Source organism: Petaurus breviceps, unplaced genomic scaffold, assembly GCF_028583685.1.
Source record: "Petaurus breviceps papuanus isolate PSGF00001 unplaced genomic scaffold, PetGlider_PUasm1.0 90721, whole genome shotgun sequence".
NCBI lineage: Eukaryota > Metazoa > Chordata > Mammalia > Diprotodontia > Petauridae > Petaurus > Petaurus breviceps.
This window is the reverse complement of record NW_027187322.1, coordinates 3,322,305-3,344,470: the sequence shown is the minus strand read 5'-3', so window position 1 is coordinate 3,344,470 and position 22,166 is coordinate 3,322,305. Positions and strand designations below refer to the sequence as shown.

At 54.7% G+C, this 22,166-nt stretch overlaps 2 protein-coding genes across 7 annotated transcripts in view; one reads left to right on the top strand and one right to left on the bottom strand.

Annotated features, from left to right (window-relative positions):
* Nucleotides 1-7,966, top strand: CTSF (cathepsin F). Of its 6 annotated transcripts, none has more exons than XM_069066411.1 (15): nucleotides 1-343; nucleotides 1,653-1,751; nucleotides 3,191-3,287; nucleotides 3,374-3,429; nucleotides 3,550-3,625; nucleotides 5,481-5,594; nucleotides 5,715-5,893; nucleotides 6,006-6,102; nucleotides 6,188-6,268; nucleotides 6,399-6,518; nucleotides 6,633-6,697; nucleotides 6,795-6,885; nucleotides 7,199-7,249; nucleotides 7,349-7,434; nucleotides 7,810-7,966. In XM_069066411.1, the coding sequence occupies exons 1-15, from the start codon at nucleotides 155-157 to the stop codon at nucleotides 7,855-7,857; spliced, it is 1,449 nt and encodes a 482-aa protein (XP_068922512.1). In that variant the 5' UTR covers nucleotides 1-154; the 3' UTR covers nucleotides 7,858-7,966. The 6 variants fall into 6 exon arrangements, with proteins under 6 accessions (XP_068922512.1, XP_068922513.1, XP_068922515.1 ...); XM_069066412.1 differs by having other exon boundaries at nucleotides 2-343; nucleotides 5,715-5,860; XM_069066414.1 differs by having other exon boundaries at nucleotides 2-343; nucleotides 7,199-7,257.
* A 746-nt stretch (nucleotides 7,967-8,712) lies between these two features.
* Nucleotides 8,713-22,166, bottom strand: part of ACTN3 (actinin alpha 3) — a 22,074-nt gene continuing 8,620 nt past the window's right edge. Inside the window, exons 6-21 of the mRNA XM_069066410.1 lie at nucleotides 21,799-21,877; nucleotides 21,571-21,652; nucleotides 19,798-19,883; nucleotides 18,398-18,490; nucleotides 17,326-17,556; nucleotides 17,083-17,230; nucleotides 15,665-15,815; nucleotides 14,260-14,368; nucleotides 14,025-14,165; nucleotides 13,420-13,602; nucleotides 12,468-12,602; nucleotides 11,615-11,794; nucleotides 10,073-10,219; nucleotides 9,874-9,939; nucleotides 9,190-9,348; nucleotides 8,713-9,112 (exon numbers count right to left, since the gene is read on the bottom strand). Coding sequence (XP_068922511.1) covers nucleotides 8,954-9,112; nucleotides 9,190-9,348; nucleotides 9,874-9,939; nucleotides 10,073-10,219; nucleotides 11,615-11,794; nucleotides 12,468-12,602; nucleotides 13,420-13,602; nucleotides 14,025-14,165; nucleotides 14,260-14,368; nucleotides 15,665-15,815; nucleotides 17,083-17,230; nucleotides 17,326-17,556; nucleotides 18,398-18,490; nucleotides 19,798-19,883; nucleotides 21,571-21,652; nucleotides 21,799-21,877 — 2,149 coding nt within the window. The 3' untranslated portion in view covers nucleotides 8,713-8,953. The remainder of the gene's footprint in view (nucleotides 9,113-9,189; nucleotides 9,349-9,873; nucleotides 9,940-10,072; nucleotides 10,220-11,614; nucleotides 11,795-12,467; nucleotides 12,603-13,419; nucleotides 13,603-14,024; nucleotides 14,166-14,259; nucleotides 14,369-15,664; nucleotides 15,816-17,082; nucleotides 17,231-17,325; nucleotides 17,557-18,397; nucleotides 18,491-19,797; nucleotides 19,884-21,570; nucleotides 21,653-21,798; nucleotides 21,878-22,166) is intronic.

The window sequence follows — 22,166 nt, the reverse complement described above, 5'->3', positions numbered from 1 at the left end:
CGGGTCCACGCCCATTGGTCAGCCAGGCCCCGCCCCCTCTGGGACTCTGCGCTGCTGGGAGGAGGCTTCACTGGTGGCTGCGCTGGTCCTCCAGAGCAGTCGAGAGCTGCCTTCAGTGGCTGACCCCTACTTGGAGCCTGACCCCCGTTCGGCCATGGCGGCCTGGCTGCTGCTCCTCCCGATGCTGTCGTCTCTGCTCCCGGGCGGGGACGGCTGGCGCCTTCCGCTGGCGTCAGACCCCGCGCTGGAGGCCCCGGCTCAGTTTGCGATGGAGGTTTACAACCGAGGCCGAGATCCTGGGGCTGCAGCAGTGTTGCAGAGCGTCCAGGGGCGGAGCCTGAAGGTGAGGGGACGGAGCGTTGGAGGCAGGGCCTGAGGGATGGGCGGAGGCTCCATGTGAGGGGCGGGATCTGAGGGTGGGGGAGGAGCCTGTGTGTAAGAAGCAGGGACTAAGGGAATAATATTAATTTAGGGGCGGGGGCTTGAGGGGATGGGGTGGAGCCTGCAGGTGGGGGAGGGGCTATTCAGGGGACGGGGTCTCTTGGAATGGGGCAGGGCCTTGTGTAAGAGAAAGCCCAGGGAGAGATTTGGCTTCAGGTGCCGGCACGGGCCTCAGATCCCCGGGGGGGGGGGGGGAGGGGTCTGGGGGCGGAGCCTGGACTCTAGAGGCGGGGCATAAGGGGTTGTCATTCAGGGTCTTGGCCTTATCTGATGAGGTGGGGCCTGATGGGCTGGGGGTAGAGCCTGCAGGTGAGGGCTATCAGGGTGGGGCTCCAGAGATCTTCCCCCTGCCTGGAGGGGCTGGGGGCTGAAGGCTTGCCCTAAAGTGCAGAGGGCCCTGGGAGAGTGGGCACAGTGGGGCTGGCCTTCTTAAGGGCTTCCCCAGGCTGGGGGTGCAGAAACAGAGGAGAGACAGCTCTTGCCTTCAGGGAGCTCACAGTCTAAGGAGGGGAGACAACATGCTTCAGGGCAGCAAGAAAGGCCTGGGGTCCTGAGGGTGTCACAGCTGGTAAGCCAGCAATGCCGAGGGGTCCACAGGACCAAGCAGAGGGCAACAGGCCGGGTTCTAGGGCCCTTGGGGAGCTGGCACAGCAGATGATCCCAGACCAATAACTTGGTAAGGGGAGAGTTGGACCCTTGGTTGGATGGAGGGGAAGAGTTGGGGTACAGACAGAAGGACTTATATAGAGGGGTCAAACAAATAAAAACAAAGTCACTAAACTGTACATAGGGATCCCTGTGAACCACATATCAACATGGTTTTAAAACATACCATTACCTGTTTTATTATATTCATTTTGTTGTATTTCCTATTTACATTTTAGTCTGGTTTGGCAGCAGTGCCCTAGGCATTGTGGGCCATATGCAGCATGTTGGCACTTCTGGACCAGGGCACTGAAAAGTGGGGCCTGGGGGAGGGGATGAGAGAGGGAAGGCTCCTTGCTGTTGCTCCTTCTAGACCCTCTTATGTGGAAGGCAGGCAGGCTGGGGTGGGGAACAAGATGGTCTCAGGTGCCAGTTGACATCTGTGGAGGAGGCATCTGCTGGGTAAGGGCCACAGAGGACAACTAGAGGGAAGCCCCCGAACTGGATTCAGGGGCCAGGACCAGGTTCCCGACTGCCATTCTGACTCCTCCCTCCCTCTTATTCAGATGGCCCATGGGGTGCTATACTCCCTGGAAGTGACATTGCATGAACTGCCTTGCAGCCCCGCCACAGCCTGCAAGGACCCCCAGTCTTCAGGGACCCTGGTAAGCACTGAGCCCCCAAGCTGGGACAGGTCTGAGTCTGTCTCAGGTCTTAGGACTTTCCTCAGCCCTGACTAGCCCTAACATGGTCCCAGTAAGGCTGACTCAGCTGTTGCTGAGTGTCATGGGTTAGGGAGCTGACCGAACAGCCTTCCCCCTCACCCCTCAGGACATAAACAACCACGCCCTGAGTCTTGCCAGGCACTTGGGGATCTGGTTCAGGGCCTGGTTTTCCTAGGGCATCTGTGGGGCTGGACCTTATTCAAGGTACCCAGTCTTTCTAGATGGGAAAGTGGCCACTGGGCTCCTCACCAACCCCAAAGGCTTTTGACTTGGGCCCCAGCCCCATTTTCCCCATTCCAGGCCTAGTGACATTAAGTACTATTGATGTGCAGAAGTACAATGGGCAGTGCCTGTCCTCCAGGAGCTCCCAGTCTCCTTGGAGGGCTGCAGCACTGCTGAAATTGTTCCCTGCTCTGGCCAAACTTCTCAGACACTCACCCCCTCTGAGACTAAAGGTTTCCTTATCTATAAGGGAAACAGCCCCTGCCTCAATGCTGGTTGTGAGGACTGAGAAAGGCAGCTTGGAGGGTTTGGTGTGGTGGAAGAAGCTGGGCTTTAGAGCTGCCTCTGCAGCTTACAGCCTGGGACCCTGGGGAAGGCCCCTGACCCCTTCTTCTATCAGATGGGGGGCAGGTCAAGGGGCCTCTCAGGGCCAAACCTGGCATGCTATAATGTATGCTCTAGAGTAATAATAGTTGATGTTTACCTGCTAGGTACTAGGCCCTATGCTATTATATAATCTCCTTTGATTCTCACTACAAGCCTGGGAGGGAAGAGATATTATTATCCCCATTTTATAGGTGAGGAAACTGAGGCAACAGGGCTAAGTGACTTGCCCAGGGCCACACAGCTAAGTTCTGAAGCCATATTTGAATTCAGGTTTCCCTAATTCCAGGCCCAGCACTCTATTGACTGGTGTCATTAAGTCATAAGCATTTATTAAGCACCTACTATGTGCCAGGCATTATGCCAGGCAATGGGATGCAAAGATAGAAAAGAAACTGCCCCTGCCCTAAAGGAGATGATGGTGGTGGTGGTGATGGGGGGAGATGGTGGTGGGGATGGTGGTGGTGGTGATGGGGATGGTGGTGGTGGGGGGATGGTGGTGGTGGAGAGAGTTGGGACAAAGAGCTCTCAGAAAGCCTGAGGAGGGAAGAGAACCAACCCTTCCAGCCTAACCCCAGCCCCTCCTTACACATGGATCTCAGACAGGTGAAGGGTCACGCTGAGACCTCAGTCTTCTTGACCCTAAGTGGGCTGCCCCTCCAGCAAGGGGCCTGGGCTGTGCCCCTAGCTGCCAGGAAGCCCTGACCCTGCTCCCTACTTCCCAAGGGTAGTTTGATCCCCTGCCCTAACACAGACTTATTCCTCTGCCTTAGCTTTGTCATTTTGAAGTCCTGGACCAGATGTGGGCCAAGCAGATGCTGCTGAAGCAAGACTGTGGCCAGCCTGGTGAGAAGAGAGAACCTTGCTCGGGTTCCTGAGGAGCGACTGGGGTTTTGTGGGAGGGGGGCTGGGCCCCGCCTTCCCTAAATGGCTTCTCTTCCTTTCACCCTGGCTAGGGGCCCAGCATCTTCCCTGGAGTTCCGGCCATCAGCCTCCCATCCCCCCATCACAGGTGAGAAACCAGGGCAGTCCAGGTGTGGGCCTCCTGGGGCTGTTGTCAGGGTCTCGTGCTGAGCTTGCCCGCGACCCCCCCCCCCCAGGATGGTGTGGGCAGCAAATCCTTCTGTTTCAGGGCGACTCAGTGCAGCTGATCACACTCTTCAAGGACTTCCTCACCACTTACAACAAGAGCTATGCCAATGCCACAGGTGAGGCCCGCCTGCCTGGGGACCTTACCCTGCCCCATCCAATCTCTGCATTTATTACAGATGAGGAAACTGAGGGCCAGGGAGGTTAGGTCCCTGGCCCAGAGTCACCCAGGGTATATGGAGCCACGCCAGGCCTGGCAGGTCAGTGCCCGTTTCTGGGCTCTGAGTCATGCAGATGTATGATGGGATGTAGCCACGACCCTGCAGGTCAAACCAAGACCTTGGGATTCTGGAGGATCCAGACTGCTTTCCACCTGAGAAGTCAGGGAGACCCAGGATCAAATTCTTCCCTGGGGGATGACCCTGAGCAAGTCACATGACTCCTTGAGCCTGAGTTTCTGCAAAATGGCAACAATGAGGATGAAGTTTATATCTAGAGTAGCCTCCTCCTTGGGCAGCTGGTGGTGAAGTGCACAGAGCGCTGGGCCTGGAGTTAGGAAGGGCTGGATGTAAATACAGCCCCAGGCGCTGTGACCCTGCCCTTGTCACCTAACCACTGCCTGCCTCGCTGCTTCTTCTGTAAAATGGGTAGATCACAGCACCTGCCTCCCCTGGCTGGGGATCCGGTGATCTGTAGGCCCGAGGCCACACTTCCAGGGATGCCCAAGTGCTGGCTGCTGTCACTTTTGTTGCTATCATCCCCTGAGCTCCCTGCCTGGTCTCTCCCTGCCGTCTTTCCCCTTTCACACAGTTATAATCTCTTTAGAGCAGTGCTTTTCCTAAAGCAGATCTAGACTGCCTCCTCAGTAAACTTCCACCGCTCCTGAGGACTTCAAGACCCCCCTGGGGTTTGATGAGGGAAGGGGAAGTGGGCAGGCACTTCCTGTGTGCCTGGCACTGTGCTGAAGACTCTACAGATAGGACCTCCCAGATGAATCAGACGCCTCCCTTTCCCTTTCTTCCTCACACGTCCCACCTCCACACCTTTACCCAGGCTGTTTCCCGTGCCTGGAATGCTCTCCTTCCTCCCCTTGTATCTTCCAAGCCTCAGCTCAGGCATCCCCTGCCAGAGGACTTCCCTGCTCCCCGACTTTTCTGCTATCCATTTCGTTGAGGTTTGTCTGTGTATGTGTTTTCTCCTCGCGTAGAATGTAAAGTCCTTGAAGGCAGGGCCTCTCATTTTGCGCTTTGTAGCCACAGTGAGTAACACAGGTCTTGGCACAGAGTGGCTGCTTGGTCAGCCAGTCAACAAGCATTTATTGAGCCCTTCCCGTGTGCCAAGGTCTGTGCTAAGCACCCCAGGGGAAGGACAGCTCCAGGAGCTGCCGGCACCTTCTAGAATGTATGGGGTAAATGCCCTGTTAGGAGAGGGGGAAAGCTCTCCCTCTAGGGGCACAGAGGGGTGGGGTGCTAGGAAGGCCTCTGCAGAACTCGGCTTTGCAGCTGACAAAGGAAGGAAGCCAGGGAGGCCGGATGGGGAGGTGGAGGTGAGGACACAGGACCTGGGGGGGGGGGTGCGGCCTCGGGGCTGCCTGGGCCCTTTGGCTGAATCTACACATCACCAGACAGATCCCCTTAAAAGAATGTGTCTGTAAAACTTGGGCTCCTTTAGGGCTTAGAGGGCTGCCCCTGTGAGGGGGGCACACCGATGATATTTGGAATACACTGAGCCCAACACCTGGCTCACTCCTCTTCCTCTAATCCTGCTATTCCCTAAATTAAAGGAACGTTTATTAAGCACCTACTCCCGAAGAGGCCTGCCCTCGGGGAGCTCCCACTCTAATGGGGGAGATAACTTGGGAGAAGGCTTCCACTTCAGTCCTACGGGGAGGGCCCAGGTCCTTAGGGGCAGCAGCAGAGCCCAAATCCTTACGTCCCAGAGCGCAGCTTGGTGAGTACCCCTCCTCATCCACAGAGACACAGCAGCGTTTGGGTATCTTTGCCCGGAACCTGGAGCTGGCCCAGAAGATGCAAGAGTTGGACCAGGGTTCTGCTGAGTATGGAGTCACCAAGTTTAGTGACCTGACAGGTAAGAGGGGAGAGCCGGATCCGCCCCCCCCCCCCACCTCAGCGGGGGGCCCCACTGGTCACAGTGGTTCCCACCCTGCTGCCAGGGACCCCCCTATGGTGTCCATTTCATTCCCCACAGAGGAGGAGTTTCGGACTTTCTATCTGAACCCCCTGTTAAGCAGCCTTCCAGGCCAAGCTCTGAGGCCGGCCCCACCTGCCAAAGGCCCAGCCCCCACTGCCTGGGACTGGAGAGATCATGGGGCTGTGACCGAAGTCAAGAATCAGGTGAACATTGGCAGTGGCAGAGCTCCAGGAGGGGTGAGAGTTGATGGGAGGCTGGCCAGCCAGGAAAGGAAGCAACCAGGCCTAAAGGGTGGAAGGCTTAGGGTGCCTTGGGCCCCAAAGCAGCTCAATGCTCTTCTCTCCCCAGGGCATGTGTGGGTCCTGCTGGGCCTTCTCTGTCACAGGCAACATAGAAGGGCAGTGGTTTCTTCGCCGTGGGACCCTACTGGCCCTTTCTGAGCAGGGTAAGTATGGCTCTAGCTGGAGACCTTTTTCTGGCCCTGCCTTGACCACTGGGCACCTCATGACTTTTTTTATCCCTCCTTGCAGAGCTGGTGGACTGTGACACCCTGGACCATGCCTGCGGTGGAGGCCTTCCCTCAAATGCCTATATGGCTATTGAGAGACTTGGTAGGGGGAGGCAAGACCTGGAGGAGGGAGGGGGCTTGGGCTCTGCTCTCCTGACTCTCCCTCTTCTCTTCAGCCTGGCCCAGGGCTTGGTCTCCTCTTCCTCCTCCTAACCCATACTCTGCTTCCCCAGGTGGGCTGGAGACAGAGAAGGATTACGGTTATGAGGGACACAAAGAACATTGCAACTTTGCTCCTGACAAGGCCAGGGCCTACATTAACAGCTCAGTGGATCTGAGCCGTGATGAAGAAGGTAGAGGAGGAAAGGCTGGAAGGGAAACTGTCTTAAGGAAGACCCTGGGCTGTCTCAGCTGCTTTGGGGGCTAGCCTGTGTAAATAACCCCCATTTATGTCCTTCACATCCCAGAACTCGCTGCCTGGCTGGCGGAGAATGGCCCCATTTCCATCGCTCTCAATGCCTTCGCCATGCAGGTGAGGGAGGGTACTCTGGCCTCTGTCCCCCTCCCCCTCCCCCAGGACCCCCACCCCAAGTCCTCCCCCAGGCTCCAACTTCCTATTCTCTCTCCAGTTCTACCGCCGTGGGGTCTCCCACCCATTCCGGCCCCTCTGCAGCCCCTGGTTCATTGACCATGCTGTGTTGATTGTGGGCTATGGCAACCGTAAGTCATGCAGCGCCCCCTGGGCAGCGGGTGGGGGTGACCAACTCTGTACAATTGGGCACCATTCCTGTCCTGCCCAGTAACTTCAGCCACTGAGAATCAGATTGAGTTTTTCAAGCCCCCGTGTCTGAATGATATGAGAATTTGAGGGTGTCTCATAATGGAGAAATGCCAGCTCAAACATCCTTCCCTTTGGACAGTACCCTGTACCATGAAATGTAATCTCTCAGTGAACCCACAGGGGCTTCTGGGGCCAAAGCTGGGCCCTCCCAGCTCCTGGCTCTTAGAACCATCTCTGGTTTCTGTTCCCCAGGTGAGGGCATCCCCTTCTGGGCCATCAAGAACAGCTGGGGTCGTGACTGGGGTGAGGATGTGAGTACTAACTGCCCCCCCCCCCCATCCCAGCCCTTCCCTCTCATTCTCTCACTCAAACTCTTTTCCCCCCCCTGCTCCTTCCTTACAGGGTTATTATTACTTATATCGAGGGGCCCGGGCCTGTGGGGTGAATGCCATGGCCAGCTCTGCCATCGTGGACTAGAGAGCCCTCAGGTCCGGAACTGGTAACAGCAGTATCCCATCTGGGCAGGGCAGTGTCTCAGCAGCTGCCCAGCCTGGTTTGTGAACTCAGACCCCCTAGATTGGCCTAGGCTAGTGTGGTTCATCCCTGTTGGTGTAGGCCCTCTCAGCCCTGCCTAGGGCTGTCTGAGGACAAGTAGCTTGGTGTGGGGAGGGAGGCAAAGGGCTGAGGGCCCAGTACCAGCCAAAAGCAGCTGGGGCCCAGAGGGAGCAGGAGGGATGGGAGGTCAGAGGGTGACCGAGAGAAGGGAGTCCCCTCACCTGAGGCAGTACCCCTGGGATCTGTTCTAAGAGTTCAGGGGTTGCTGTTTGCCTCTGATCTGAAGCCTGCTTCTGTCACATTCCCAGCTACTTCAGATAAGGCCCTCCTCTGAACCTGTTTCCCCCTCTGTATGATGGTGTGAATTCTCTTTCCTCCCCTGACTGAGATGAAAACCATGTATGTCTGTTACAATTGACGGCTTGTGCCTGGCCACCCCCTAGCATCAATAAAGATAGGACCCTCCCTGTGTCTGGGTGATTGCTCCCGAGCCAGGGTCCGAGGGGATCCAGGGCACACACAGTCAGACCCTGGATACAGCAGCTTCAGCCTCAGCCTGCAGTGAAGGTTTTCCCTAAGGTAGTGTAAGAGGACAGCCTTCACTGGGGTCTCAGACCTCTGAGTTCTTCATTGCCTGCTTGGCTGCCTCACTCCTACTTGATCAGCTCCAGTGCTGACTCCCTAGCCCTGCAAGATCAGAGTAAGCTTCTTGGTTCAGCATTTGAAACCCTTCCCAACTTGGGCCCTGGTCTAGCCACACCGCTTGCCTCCCTTCTGCTTCCTAAAACCCCTGCTTTCCTTCCCAGTGTGGGCCAGCTGCCTCTTACCAGGCCTTTGCTGATCTCAGTCCCTTCCCCTCCCCACCAACTGCAACAGTTTCTCCCCAAAAGGGCATTTATTTTGTGTATTCCTACTGCCTGGTTGGCTCACTAAATAGTGACTGTTCGGACTGTTTCCTTGTAGCCCCAGGGCTTAGCACTGGGACTGACACATAGGAGGTGCTGAATGGACGCTGATGGATGCCCCTGGGGGCCACTGGCCCCAGATCTCATTCATCTTGTGCCTCCTCTCAGAAGCCATTCCCTACCCTGCCCCCAACTCTGCAGCCATAAGGAGGGGGAGGGGGCACAATGGAATTAGCCCCATTCTATGCTCTGGCCCTACAGACCCTCCAATCTTCTCCCTGCCCCCAGGATAGAGTAGAGACAGGGTCCCAGCCAGGAAAGAGGGAGTTTATTTGAGTACAGCCAGTGGGGAGGTATGTAAGGGGATGGGTGTCTCTGAGCTTCTAGGTCCCTAGCCTTGGGAGGAGGAGAGGGTCAAAGGACATTATCTGGAGAATTGGGGGAGGGGATCCAGGAGTCAGCTGGGAGTCAGTCATACCCCAAGAGAGGAAAGGGCCAGATGTTGAAATGAGCACTCCTGGGGGATTGGAGGGGAAGGGCTGGGGGCTCAGAGGTCACTCTCCCCATAGAGGGCATTGGAGAAGGCTACATAGTCCAGAGCTCCTGAGGGAGCACCAAGCCCAGTGTAGGGGACCATGCGGTGGATGCAGTACTCAGCCTGCTCAGGTGGCAGCTCCCGCCGTAGCTCCTCCCCCGTGATGTAATTCTGCAGGAGAGAAGGGGGCCAGCTCAAAGACAAGCCCCCTGCTTCCAGGACGAAGGTCAAGGTCCCCCAACACATACCTTGTCTCCTGCCAAGATCTTGAAGGAGGCCACCACCTGCTCAGCCGTGTCTGTCTCAGCTGTCTCCCGGGTCATAAAGTCAATGAAGGCCTGGAAGGTGACGACCCCAGCTGCGTTGGGGTCCACCATGGTCATGATGCGAGCAAACTCTACTTCCCCCTGCCGAGGCAAACCCACAGTCATCAGCATTCATGTGTTCCTTCCTTTTAAAAAGCACTTAAGGACCTGCCTTGTGCTGGAAATGGGGACACAAAGATGAAGCAGCCCCTGCCCTCAAGAAGCTTACAATCTACTGGGTGGATGAAGAGGGAGGAAGCGATAGAAGCTGGGAGATCAGGAAAGGCCTTGTGCAGGGCATGGCCTGTGGGCTAAACTGAAGAAATTCATGCCCGATTCTAGGCAGGTGGCAGTCTGCAAAAGCTTGGAGATGGGAGATGGACTTGTGTGGGGGGAATGGCCAAAAGCTCAGTTTGGCTGGAGTAGAGAGGATGAGGACAGGAATGGTGACAAGACAGCAAAGTCAGATTGTAAAGAGTTAAAGGTCAGTCTGGGTTTGTCATTCTACAAGGGAGCCATGGGAACCCCTTGAGCAAGGAGGGGCCAGGGCAGAGCTGGCTGGAGGCTAGCTAAGCCCGCCTGCAGTCCCACCCGAGGGGTGTGTTCAGAGGCTGGAGAAATGCTCACCAAGTCATAACCCATGGAGATGAGACAGGCCCGGAAATCGTCGGGTTCCATCATCCCATTCCGTTTCTGTGATCAAAGAGGAGAATGTTAGCTCTCAAGCCTCAGGGCCCCATCCCCACTACAGGCAGAACCCTGCTGTCCTCACTGACTGGGGAGAGCGCCCACCCTGCCCTCTGCGCCCATTTGACCCTGGCCTGACCCGGTCAAAGTGGTTGAAGGAGGCCCGGAACTCGTTCAGCTGCTCTTGACTCAGGCCCTTGGCATCCCGGGTCAGGACCTGGTTCTCCACCTCATTGATGGTCCGGGCAATAGAGGTGAGCAACTGTTCCCAGCCCACTCGGATGTGCTAGAGGGAGGACAGAGCAATACACTGTGGTCCTGGGTAGCCCAGGCAGAACATCCCAGGTCCCCTCTAGCTCTAAAGCCCTTGGAGGCAAGAGATCTGGATTCAAGCTCTGACCCTGCTTCCTTAGGGCTCCTCTTAGACAAGTTTCTTTTTCTGGGCCTCAGTTCTCTAAGGCCCCTCCCAACCCTGACATTCCCTGTTCTCAGGCCCCTCCCAGCTCTCACATTCCCTGTTGTAAAGCCCCTCCCCCAGCTCTGGCAATCCCTACTGTTGAGACTTGAGAAAAGTCACCAAACTGTTCACAACCTTTGCCTCTGAGATCTGGGTTTGTACTGAAAGGAGCAAGAGAAGGTCCCAACAGTGAGATGTGCTTAAGGGAGGCAAACAATCCCTCAACCAGCAAACCCTTATCAAGTGCCTGTTATGCTCCAAGAGCTCGAGTCAAAGTGGGAGCCTGTGGATTGGACAGGGGATAGCTGAACAAGAGGTACCATTAGAAGCTCGAAAATGAGGAATTCAGAGAATCATGGAAAGACTGACTCAGGGGCGGCTAGGTGGCTCAATGAGTAGAACACCGGCCCTGGAGTTGGGAAGACCTGAGTTCAAATCTGACCTCAGACACTTAACACAAAAACTAGCCATGTGGTCTTGGGCAAGTCACTTAACCCCAAATTGCCCTCCAAAAAGCAAAAAAAAAAAAAAGACTGACTCAGAGCTAAGTAAGCAAGCTGGGAGGATGTTGTGGCTGCAGTAATATAAAGGAGACTGATTAAATGTCATTCCCAGTCTTAGTCCTAGAGGCCCATGGTGACCTCTGTGTCCCTCCTGCCTAGAGAGGTGGGCGACTATGGGTGCTGAATGCTGTATATGCTGTCAGACATGCTCATTTCAGTTTGGCCTAGCTGTTTTTGTTTCAAGGGTTAGTCCTTTTGGGGGGGGGGTCATTGGGAAATTACTGTGGTACAAAAAAAGAGAGGTTAAAACTTTTTTAAAGAAAGTTTTCCCTAAAGCTTCATACTTAACTATAGCATTTGCTTAATGTTGTTTACCTTAATAAAAATGATGATGTTATCCCTGGTACTTACCCAGACCTACTTTAGTCTCCTCCCTCCTCCTCATCCTCCTCTTCTTCCTCTTCCTCCCTCCATCCTCCCCCTCCTCCCTCTTCCTCCTCCTCCCTCTTCCTCTTCTTCCCCCTCCTCCCCTCTCCCCCCATCTCCACTCCCGCCACTTCCCCCCTCCCACCCCTCTCCTCCTCCTCCCTCCTCCTCCTCCCCCTCCTCCCCCTCTTCCCCATCCTCCTTTTCCTCCCCTTTTCCCCCTTCCTTCTCCCCCTCTCCCCACTCTTCCTCCACCCTTCTCTGGCTCCGCAGGTCCCTCTGCTCATCCACCAACCTCCATGCTATAGACAGTGTGTTTGTTGTCAAACACCAAGCTCTCCTGTAGCAGCTGGTGGTCACCCTCTAGCCGGTCTATATTGTTCTTATAGTTGATAATATTTTGTTCTTGCTGCCTCAGCCCTGCCATCTGTTCCTCTAGGGAGCCAGTCAGCCCCACTGCCAATCGTCCAACTTCCTGCAAGGGTCAAAGACAGGGTCACCTGGTCAGAGCTGTACCTAGGGTGGGGCAACTAGAGCTTTGTCTTCAGGCGCCAACTTTGAGGGGGCACTTCTTCCCATGCAAATGCTTCAACTATTATGCTCCCCACCTGTTGCCCTTTCCCTGCTTTCACCTGCTCCCATGGGATAGTCATTGCCATCGGATCATGGATTGGACTCTTTGGGTGGTTTCACCTGACTGTGTCTTTATAGCCCAAGTCACAGCTCCAGACCTGGATCTCTATACCAAACCTTTTGTGGAGTGCCAGGAATGGGGGGGAGGGAGGGACTTTCTTGCTTGGGAGGGATCATCATAAGTCTTTCCCCCATCCCAGGAGAGCTTTCTCAACACTAGCCTGCCCCTGATTTCTTTTGGGGTCCCAAGGTCTTTCCTCCTTTGGTCTTTCCCTGCATAGGACTTTGGGTGCTGAGGTCTGAGGTTTCTCCTCAAGTCTTCTCCTCCAATTGGATTTTCCCCAGCCACCAAAATTCCCCCTTACATCCCTGCTGCATTCCCAGACCTAGGTCCCTCCCCAGAGGGGAGAAGCCCACCTTTGTGTGGCACAAAACATCTAGGGGCATTCCCTCCAAAGAAGGCCAGGGTGGACCCTGCCCTCATCCCCACACACCCTGGCCCCAGCTCTCCTCACCTCTACTTTTCCCTGAATCCAAGGGCCAATGGCATTGGCCTGAGCCGCAAACTGTCTACGGAGCCGCTCATTGGCCTGCTGGCGGGCCAGTTCCTCCTGCAAGGTCTGGTCACGGCTAGGCACCAGCTTCCGTACCTGTTCAATCAGGAACCTGGCATCAGGTGGGTCAGGGGACAGGGAAGGAGGGGGAGGGGGACTGGTCACACTGTGTGTGGGCAGGCCCTAGGGGGATGGGGGGAGGGCAGAGGGGCTGCCTCTCCCAGGTCCCCCAGCTACTAATGCCTTCCCCTTGTTAGGCTCCCTTCACATTCTCTGCCTGGAGCTTGGCCATGTCTACATGTGTACCATTAGCATGTAGCTTCTCTGTGGGCAGGACTATGGGTGTGGGGCTTTGGCCTATTTGCCTTTGTGCACTTAGCATGCCTGACACATAATAAGCACTTTATCAATACCTCAGGGCTGCAATCACTCCCTGTCAATCAGCCAATCCACAGACTTATTAATCACCTACTGTGTGCTGTTGGGGCTAGAAAGACCCACACAGTCCCTGCCCTTATGGGCACTGCCAGCTGAACTGGAGCAGCAGGGGTTAAGTGAGATGGGTACGGACGTCCTGGCTTTGCCTCTCACTAACTGGGTGACCCTGGGCAAGCCACAGGCCCTCCAGGCCTCAGTCTGCCCATCTATTGAATGAGGGTAGGATTCCTAAGCTCTACCTCAAAAGTTTGTCAGTGAGGGAAAGTGCTCTGTGAACTAAGTGTAGTGTAGTATAAAAGGCCAAAGGGCCCCAATTAAACTTTCTTTTTAGAAAAAGAGACAGGTGACCAGCAGAAGGATTTGGGGGAGAAGGGCAGGGGTAGAGTGACCCCAAAGCCAGAAGACAGGCCATCAGGGGCTGGAACAGATAGGTGATTCAAGTCCAGCACACACCCAGCAGGGACCAAGGCCTTACCATTTCCCACTTGCTAGTGATGTCCTGGGGCGTGAGGCTAATATAGGGGTTGGAGATGGTCAGGCGCAGCCCGTAGGTCTGACAGATCTTCTGAATCTCCCCCTGAATGCCCAGGATGGCTCCCCGCTCCCGGTCAGCCTCGGGCAGAGTTGCCTTGAACTGCTCGTGAGCTGTGATAAGGCTCTGGGAAAGGTCAGGAAAGGCAGACTTTCAGAAGAAAATCTCTGCTGCCCATGCCCTAAGGGGCAGCCTGCGCAGCTCCCCCCGCCCACCACGTGGAGGGAGATACTTAGTAACAGGCTAAGGACCTCCCTGGGCTAGCTGAACTCCACAGAGTTCTATCACCTCGGGCAGCCCCCAGGGACCAGTTTCTTATCTGCATCAAATTAGCGGAGGGGAGGGGAAGGAGGAAGCCAAGCGCCAGCACCATAGGCTGAATGTGCTGTCAATCATTCTCAGGCCAGCCAATGATTGGAAAGAAACCAAGTAAAGGCACCGGCTGAAAGCTCAAAGATGTTGGTGGAAAGAGGAAGAGAGCAGGGTCTTCTCGCTTAGCATTTTACAACGGTTTTCGGAAAAACTCCCGCTCAGCCTGAGTAACCCACCTGGGTCTCCTCCGCCGAATGCACCAGCCACACATCCTGCAGGTCCTCCACTGCCCCGTCCAGCCAGTTGTTGAAAGGGGCCGCCCGGCGGGCAAACTCCAGTTGCAGCTGGTCTATGGTCTCCAGAAGCTTCTCCATCCTCTGGGGAGGAGGGGGCAGAGCGGAGCTTGACCAGGAGGTTTGCTGCGCCCTGCTCTCCCCTCCCTCTGCTGCCCGCCCCCTGCCCCTCCGTCACCTCCAAAGCATCTCTCCTTTTCTGAGTCAGAGTCCCCAGCGAGTCCCACTGGTCACAGATGGCCTGGCAGCGGCTGTTCACCGAGGCTGCGTCGTGGTAATCCAGTTCACTGAAAGGGGCAAGGCATCGGCTGACTCTCCAGGCCCAGGGTGGCCCAGCCCTGGCCCCGAGCCCCCTCCCCACCTCCCTCGATGACTTCTAGGCCGATGGAGAGGCCACCCAGGCTTACTTTGTCTTACCCGGGGCATAGTTATAGCAACCCAGACCCCATCAGCAGTGGCACGGGTCTTCCTCTGGGCTGCATGTACTGAGAATGAGAGACCTGGGCCCCTTACTAACCCGTACCATCTCCTGAGGCACCTTCCAGCCCAGGGGCCCAGGGGGCCCAGGGTCCAGGTTAGCCTTTTGCTAGGAGCCTTTCCCAGACCTCTATAAGCTTTATGTCTTCCCTCTGCCGATTAACTCCGTTTTATGCTGTCTCTTACAGTTCCTTTGCCTGGAGTTGTCTGCAGGTTGTCTCCCTTGCTAAACTGGCAGCTCCCTGAGGGCAGGAGCTCTTTTTCTTTGCATCCCCAGTGCTTAGCACCATGCCTCCAACACAGTAGGTGCTTAATGGCTTCTGCATCCATGGGCAAGGAGTGCCCTGGCACACAGTAGGCACTTTTAAAGTGTTTGTTGCCTTGGTCAGTTCACCCCTAGGGCTCTCAGTTTACTCATTTGTAAATGCAGGTGATGACAATAGAAATAGCTAATAGGTATTAGGTAGTGGTGGCAAAGAGGCATTGTGGGTGGCAAACCAGCCTCAGAGTCAGGAAACTTGGGTTCAGGGCCAGCCTCTGTCATATCCTGAGGGCTCAGTGTCCCAGATCACTCCCTACAACTAGGTCTGGCAGAGCAGGTGGTGCTCTGCACTGGTGGAGGGCATTTCCTCAATGGAAATTCCTAGGGCTGGGCCCCTGTCAGCCAAGGCAGAGCCTGGGATGGAACCCCTACCTTCAACTACAATTTGACTTTATTAGGCACAAGATACTGTGTCAGGCTTTGAGGATCAAAACTGAAAGGGCCCCTGCCCTAAAGGAGATTCCATTCTCCTGGAAGGCTACAGGAGGCAGAGCCAGATCTGTGGGTCCGAAGCATTTTGCCCCTAACTTCCCACTGTGTGAAGGCATGAAAGGGCCCAGCAAGTGTAGATGGGTCACTGTAACCCCTCCCCCAGCCAAAGTCTATGGGGTGATTCAGGGAATGGAGGGTGGGGAAGGGGTGCTGAAGAAGTTCCCCAAGCTGAGGCTGGAGGCAGGAGTCATGGGAGAATGAGATGGAAAGCAGAATCCTGGGAGTCCAGGCAAGAGAAGGTGACACCTAGCCTGACGAGGAGGAGGAAAGGAGAAGACAGGGCGTCCCATACTTGAGCTCCTGGGCTATGGCCGCAATCTGCTCCACCCGGTCCTGGTGGGCAGCCAGGTCACTCTCAAATGCCTCGTGCCGCCTCAGCAGGGCCCGCACCTCCTGCAGGGAGGCCGACTCATAATCCCGCTGGCTCAGCATATCTTCCTTTCCTGGGGGAGGAAGAAGCAGGCAGCCCCAGGCCCCCCAGTCACCCAGAGAGCCACCCAAGTCAGAAAAGTCAGAGGGAATGGGGCCAGAGGGGACTTTAAACACCACAGGGTCCAATCCTGCCATTTGAGAGAGGAACAAACACTGGCCCAGCATGGGAAAGGGACTCTTCACCCAAGGCCATGTGGTGGGACCCCAGCCCAGGCCTCCTGATGCCCGCTCTAGGGCTCCCTCTGTCTCACTGTGCAATCTGGATGATAGTTACTCATTATACAAATCACTTTTATCAGAACCATCAGCTGATATGGAAACACAGCTAGAAGAACCTCAATGGCCAGCCCACATCCAGAAAAAAGCACCCATAACATTGTCGCCAGCGAGCGGCCTCTCTTGAGTGCTTCTGGTGATCGAGAACTCACCTTTTCCACTTTGGGATGCTTCTCATTGTTAGGAAGTTTTTCCTGCCATCAGTACTAAGCCATCTCTGCAATTTCCTCCCAGCTCCTGGTTCTGTGGGCCCACGCAAAGATGCCTAATCCCTCTTCTACAGGAAAGTGCTTCAGATGCTTGAAGGTGGCCATCATGTCCACCCCTGGCCACCCCAGAGTCTTCTCTCCTCTCAGCTAAACACGTCCTGCTCCTCTAGCTGAATCTTGTACAGCACCCACTCCAGGACCTCCCCTACTCTGGATAACATTCAGTGGATCATGTCCTTCCTGAACTGTGGTGCCCGGGCCTATGCCCTCCTTAGGGGATCCCTAATTCCTGAGGAATCCTGGTGCTGGACCGGAGTCAGAGATGTGTAACAGTCCCTCTCTTAATGACTGAGATGAAGTCACAGATAGACAAGGCTATGGGCCACTGTAAAGAGAGCTGAGCTTGGAAGACCTGGGAAGACTTTGAATTGAATCCTCCCCATCTCTGATACTTATTAGCTGTGTGGCTATTGGAAAGTCTCTGAGCCTCAATTTCCTTATCTCTAAAATGGGGGCAATAATACCTGTAGTCTCTACCTCAGAGGTCTATTATGAGGATCAAAGGAAATGACCTATGTAAAGTCCTTGAAAACCTTAAAACATTAAAAAAAACTCATTGCTCTGGGTGAGTCTAAAGCAGTGAAGGTTCAGTCCTGCCTCAGGCAAGGTCCCTACTCCAGGGAGATCAGTCTGCTCCTATGACATTTTCCATGGGCCTCTAGAATAATGCTGCCATGTTCCTGAGGAATGATATGGAGCAGGCGCCCTGGGCCTGTCCCATCTGGACCCTTACCCCGCGTCCAGGTCTCATGCAGGGAAGCTTTCTGTCGGAACTTTTCTGCCAGATGCTGTAGGCGTTGAAGCCTCCTGATCTCCGCCAATAGCCAGTCCTCATAACCCTTCTCAGCCTGTTCCAGGCCCCGCCAGGCGTTGGCGATGTCCTGAGGAGGAAGAGATGGGCTCTCCTGTATCCTTGGCCAGCCCCAGCCCTTCCAGGTGCCCCCTACCCCAGTAGGCCCTGGACCTTGCAGCTCACCGAGACCAGCTTGCCCTCCGAGGGCATGAAGGCAGGCCGGTGGCTGAGCCGAAGTTTGGTTTGCAGCGTGTTAAAGTTAATCTCCAGCTGGCATTTCTCCTGCACTCGGGGTGGCTTGTGTAGACGCCGGTACTCACGAAAGTCCTCTAGCTTCCTCTGCATAGCACTCATGCTGGGCTCACCGGTCCGGTTCTCCAGCCAGGGCACTGTGCGGCGGATCCATTCTAGCAGCTGGGGAAGGACAGTGAGACAAGGAAGGTGCTTGGCTTACCTTCAGGCTTCTCCTATCCAGCACACCAGCCTGGGCTCTCTCCCCAGCAGACTAGAAGCTGCTGGAAAGTAGACTGCTCATCCTTTGTCTTTATGCCCCAATGCCAAACACGCAGTGAATAATTAGAAATGAACTCCCTCTTGTTTGAACCCTGCCAGTCCATTCAATCCAGAACCTTCTTATTTCACAGGTTGGGCCACATCAGCCACTGATCAGAACCCTCAGAGGCTCCCTTTATGTCTGGGATGAGAGGCACAGACCCCCACAAGTGGCTTCAACCTGGCTTTCTGGACTGGCCCTTTCCCCATTCCTGAGGCCACACCCTGCCTGAGTGTGTTTAAACTTGCCATACCCCAAGCCTAGAATGGGTTTCCACCCTCCCTGTGACATCTTGCTCTTCCTTCATGGCCCAGCCCAGGTGCCATGAAGCCTTCCTGAGTTATCTCTCCCTCAATTAACGTCTCATTTCTCCTGTATATTCAACACGTTCTGGTTCATACTGACTGATTGTGTCCCATTCCTTTCCCATTAGACTGAAAGTCACTTGAGGGCAGACTGTTGTCTTATTTCATATACCTTTTGGGTACCCACAGGGTTGGGGGCTGGGGGGTGGGGTAGGAGACCCCAGGGTGAGAGGTGGATGGCAGGGGAAATCTACAGGGGTCAGGAAGAAGGCTGGGCCAAGAAGGAACGGGACGTCTAAAAGAGGGAAGCAGGATTGTAAGTGTGCTTGAAGCTACAGACCCTGAAAAGCAAGGAAGACACTGGAAGCCCCAGTCATCGGGCCCCAAAGGCACCCACCTCACTGGCCAGCTTCTCATATTCTTCCATCAGCTTTTCGTTCTCCTGGTTCACTGCCAGCACCTTACAGATCCTGTTGGCCGCTGTCTCAGCCTGTGGTGAGAGGGTTGGGGGTCAAGGTTCTCTTCCCCATCACAGGGTCAACTCTCCTCCCCTACTTGGAGCTGGCCTGAGTCTCCCCCAGAAGGTCATAAGATCCTGGGTCTCCTGCAGGAAGGGACCTCCAAGACCATGAGTCAAGGCCAGCCCATAGAGGATCCCACAGAGGGGAAGGGACTTGACCGATGGACCTCGGTGAAATACTCAGTGGAATCCCTTTGACCAAGGTCTAGCAAATTTTGTTTGTAGCCTAACTCCCTGCCACAAGTTCCCCAAGGGCATAGTGCTCTGCATATAGCAGGCACTTAATAAATGTTTGTTGAATGACAGAGTGAAGGAATAGAGGAGGGATGGGGGCTCATTCTCCAGAACATGAGTTCTGGTGCTGTAGGGCCCCCTTGGGATCTGAAGCAGGGCATGTTAGCATCCCTTTACACAGTGTAAGAGAAAGGCAGGGGAACAGTGTCCTTGAGAGAGGACCCAACTGGAGGAGAATGTCGCTGCAATTTGGAGATGCCCTGGGGCCAGCCGAGGTTTCCATGCTGACCCTCCCCAGCACCAGAGTAGAGCTGGGAGCAAGGACCAGCCTTTCCCAGACTCACAGAGTTCCAGAGCTGGGAGGGACCTTCCACCCCATTTTGTCCAACTTCCTCACTTCCCACGCGCAAGCGGAAGCGGAGAAAGAGGAAGTGAAGCTCCCAGTTGCTCAGTGACTAGACCTAGGACTTGAACCCGGGCCTCCCACAGGGAGGTTAGGGTTCTTGCCATTACACTGTTCCCCCAGGTATGGTCAACATCCAGCAGCAGCCATGACTGTTTCCCGCCTGGTCGTCTTTCACAAAAACTGGTCCCCTGTGTTCCTCCAGCACGGGTGTGAAGCGATGCTAACATGCCCTGCTTTAAATCCCAAGGGGACCCTGCAGATCCAGCAGGCCCTCATTCCGGTGTTTAACGAATGAGCAATTAGCATGAATATTCACCTTTAGTCTCTCTGCTGCCTTCAGCTCTTACCTCATAACACTTTGTGAGGTGGGGACTGAAAGGTTTCTTTTCCCCATTTGATAGATCAGGAAACTGAGGCCCACAAAGATAAAGTGGTGGCTTTCCCAGCATCCCAGGATTTGAACCCCAAACCTCGGAAACAGCACCTGTTCTGTGCCCACTGGTGCTGACCTGCTTCACCTCTAAGCTCCAGTCTCCACCCCCCAGCTCTATTCCCACTCCTATCTCCTCCCCCCCCCCCCCCCCCTATTCCCCCTCCTATCCCCCCGCCCCCCCACCTCAGCCCCTGGTCCCTTCACCTGCTCTGCCCCAGCAAAGGCATGATAGAAGCAGGACACATATGTCATGACGGCTTTCTCATCCGGCTTGGGGGTGTTTACGATATCTGAGGGGGCATGGAAGGAGAGCTGCTTAAAATGCTGTCTCCCTCTCTGTTTCTCTCCTCTCTCTTAATCTCTCTCCCCTCTGTCTCTCTCTGAATCTTTGTCTCTCTCTCTCTCTCTTTCTCTCTGTCTCTCAATCTCTCCCCCAGTCTCTCCCTCCTTCTCTCTCTTTGTCTCTGTCTCTCATCCTTCTCTCTTTCTCAGCCTCTCTTCCTCTCTTTGTTTCTCTCTTTCTTCCTCCCCCTCTTCCCCAACACCATCACTCCCACTTAGGGAGTCATAAGAGTATTGTGCAAAGACCTTTAGGTCTGCAGTTAAAGGACCTGGGTTCCCACTTTGTCTCTGATAATGACCCCCATGTGACCCTTGGTAAATAGCAACCCTGGGCCTCAGTTTTCCTTTCTGTAAAAATGAGAGGGTGAGGTCAGATGGGCTCTGGGTTGCCTCCTGGCTCTGAAGTGACAGCCTGCCTGGCATCAGGCTCCCCAGTATTCACTTTCTCCACATCCAGAAGCCAGGCTCCCACTTCTTCCTGTCAGCCTTTCCTGGACCCTTCCCCCAACAGTGACACCCCCTGCCTTGGCCCTACCATGTCTTCTATGGAATGGGCTGACCCGATGACCGGGAAGGCAACACACGTGTTCTCTGTAATGTGTGCCTGGCCCTACCTCAAGGTGGCTTCTCAATTATCACAAGATTTCAAATGCATTGAATTTGGACTTGGAGTGTCTTGTGGAGAGCCTACAAGCTCACTTCCTCTCTGAGGCCTGGTGTCTCAGCAGACATAGAGGGCTAGAAAAGGCCAGAATGACCCACCTCCATCATGTTTCTCCCTTCATCATATGGGATGGTAGAGAAAAGGCTGAATTTGGAATCAGAGGCCCTGTGATCAAGTTCTGGCTCTGGCCTTTACTAAATGTGTGACCTTGGGCAAGTCACTTAAATTGTCTAGGTCTCAGTTTCCTTAATTATGAAACAAGGAGGTTGGAACAATCATCGTCACAGTCCCTTTGTGCCTCTGACTGCCCAGTCCCGCGAAAGTGAAGATGGCGCTGTGATTATTGGCGTTATTTTAGGTACCTTTCTTTTATATTTAAGATTTCTGTGTTCTAAAAATCCTCATAAACTCTTAGTTTTATTTGAATAAAATACAAGCTAATAAAATAAAGTCCCCAGAAGTAGGTGAAGGGAGGTGCCCTGCCTGGGGTCACGGGAGTACTAACTGGAATAGAGATGGGGCCTGGGAGGGGCCTCGGGCCATCTTGTCCAAACCCTCTTCATTTGACAGAAGAGGAAACTGAGGCCCAGGGAGCAGAAGCAGCTTGCCAAGGTCACACTGGTGTTTGGAGTGACATTTGAATCCAGATCCTCAGACTCTTTCTACTATATATATATATATATATATATTTTTTTTGCTTTTGGGAGGGCAATTGGGGTTAAGTGACTTGCACAAGGCCACAAGGCTAGTAAGTGTTAAGTGTCTGAGGCTGGATTTGAACTCAGGTCCTCCTGACTCCAGGGCTTTCCACTATATCTTGTTCCTTGTACATTGGCTATTGTGTCGGCCCCCCTAGTTGGTCCCCTTCTCCTTCACCTGTCGCCCTCCCGTGGCCTACCCAGTGAAGGAAGGGTGAGCTCTTCACATTTCTTGATTGACTGATTGATTCCTGGCCCCAGAATCCCTCTCACCTTCTGCATCCAACATTTTGGGGATGTCCAGATATTTCTCAGCCACCTCAAATGCTGTGTTCAGGTTGCCAATGGGGTCATCCTGGGAGGAAAACAATTGTCAAAGCCAGGTCAGAGTGGAGCTCGAGGCAGGGGCTCAGTGAAATACAGTTGGGGCGGAGGGCGATGGAGAAGCCCAGATGTGTAAGCCGTGGGTCCAGCCAGATGCTGGCTGGGTCAGGGCCTCACCTTGCGTAGTTTGGCGTAGTCGATGAGGTCAGGGCGGTGCCGGTGGATGAGAGCGCAAAGGGCCAGGCCGTCCTTCCAGCTGGGGGAGAAAGAAAGTGAAGTTGGAGCCTTCTCCACACATTAAAGCCCTGGAAAGATTCCCACTCAGCAGAGGGGTCATTGAGCTCTGAGCCTATTCAGCCCAGTACATTGTACCGCCTAGAATAGGAGACCTGGGTTCAGGTCCTGCCTCCATTAAGGATTCACTGCATGGGCTTGGGAAAGTCCCTTCCCCTCTCATCTGTGAAATGACAAAGTTGAACTAAATAACTTCTAAGTTCCTCCTCAAGCTCTGATGTTCCAGGCCCTAAGGGCCTCTCAGCTGCAAC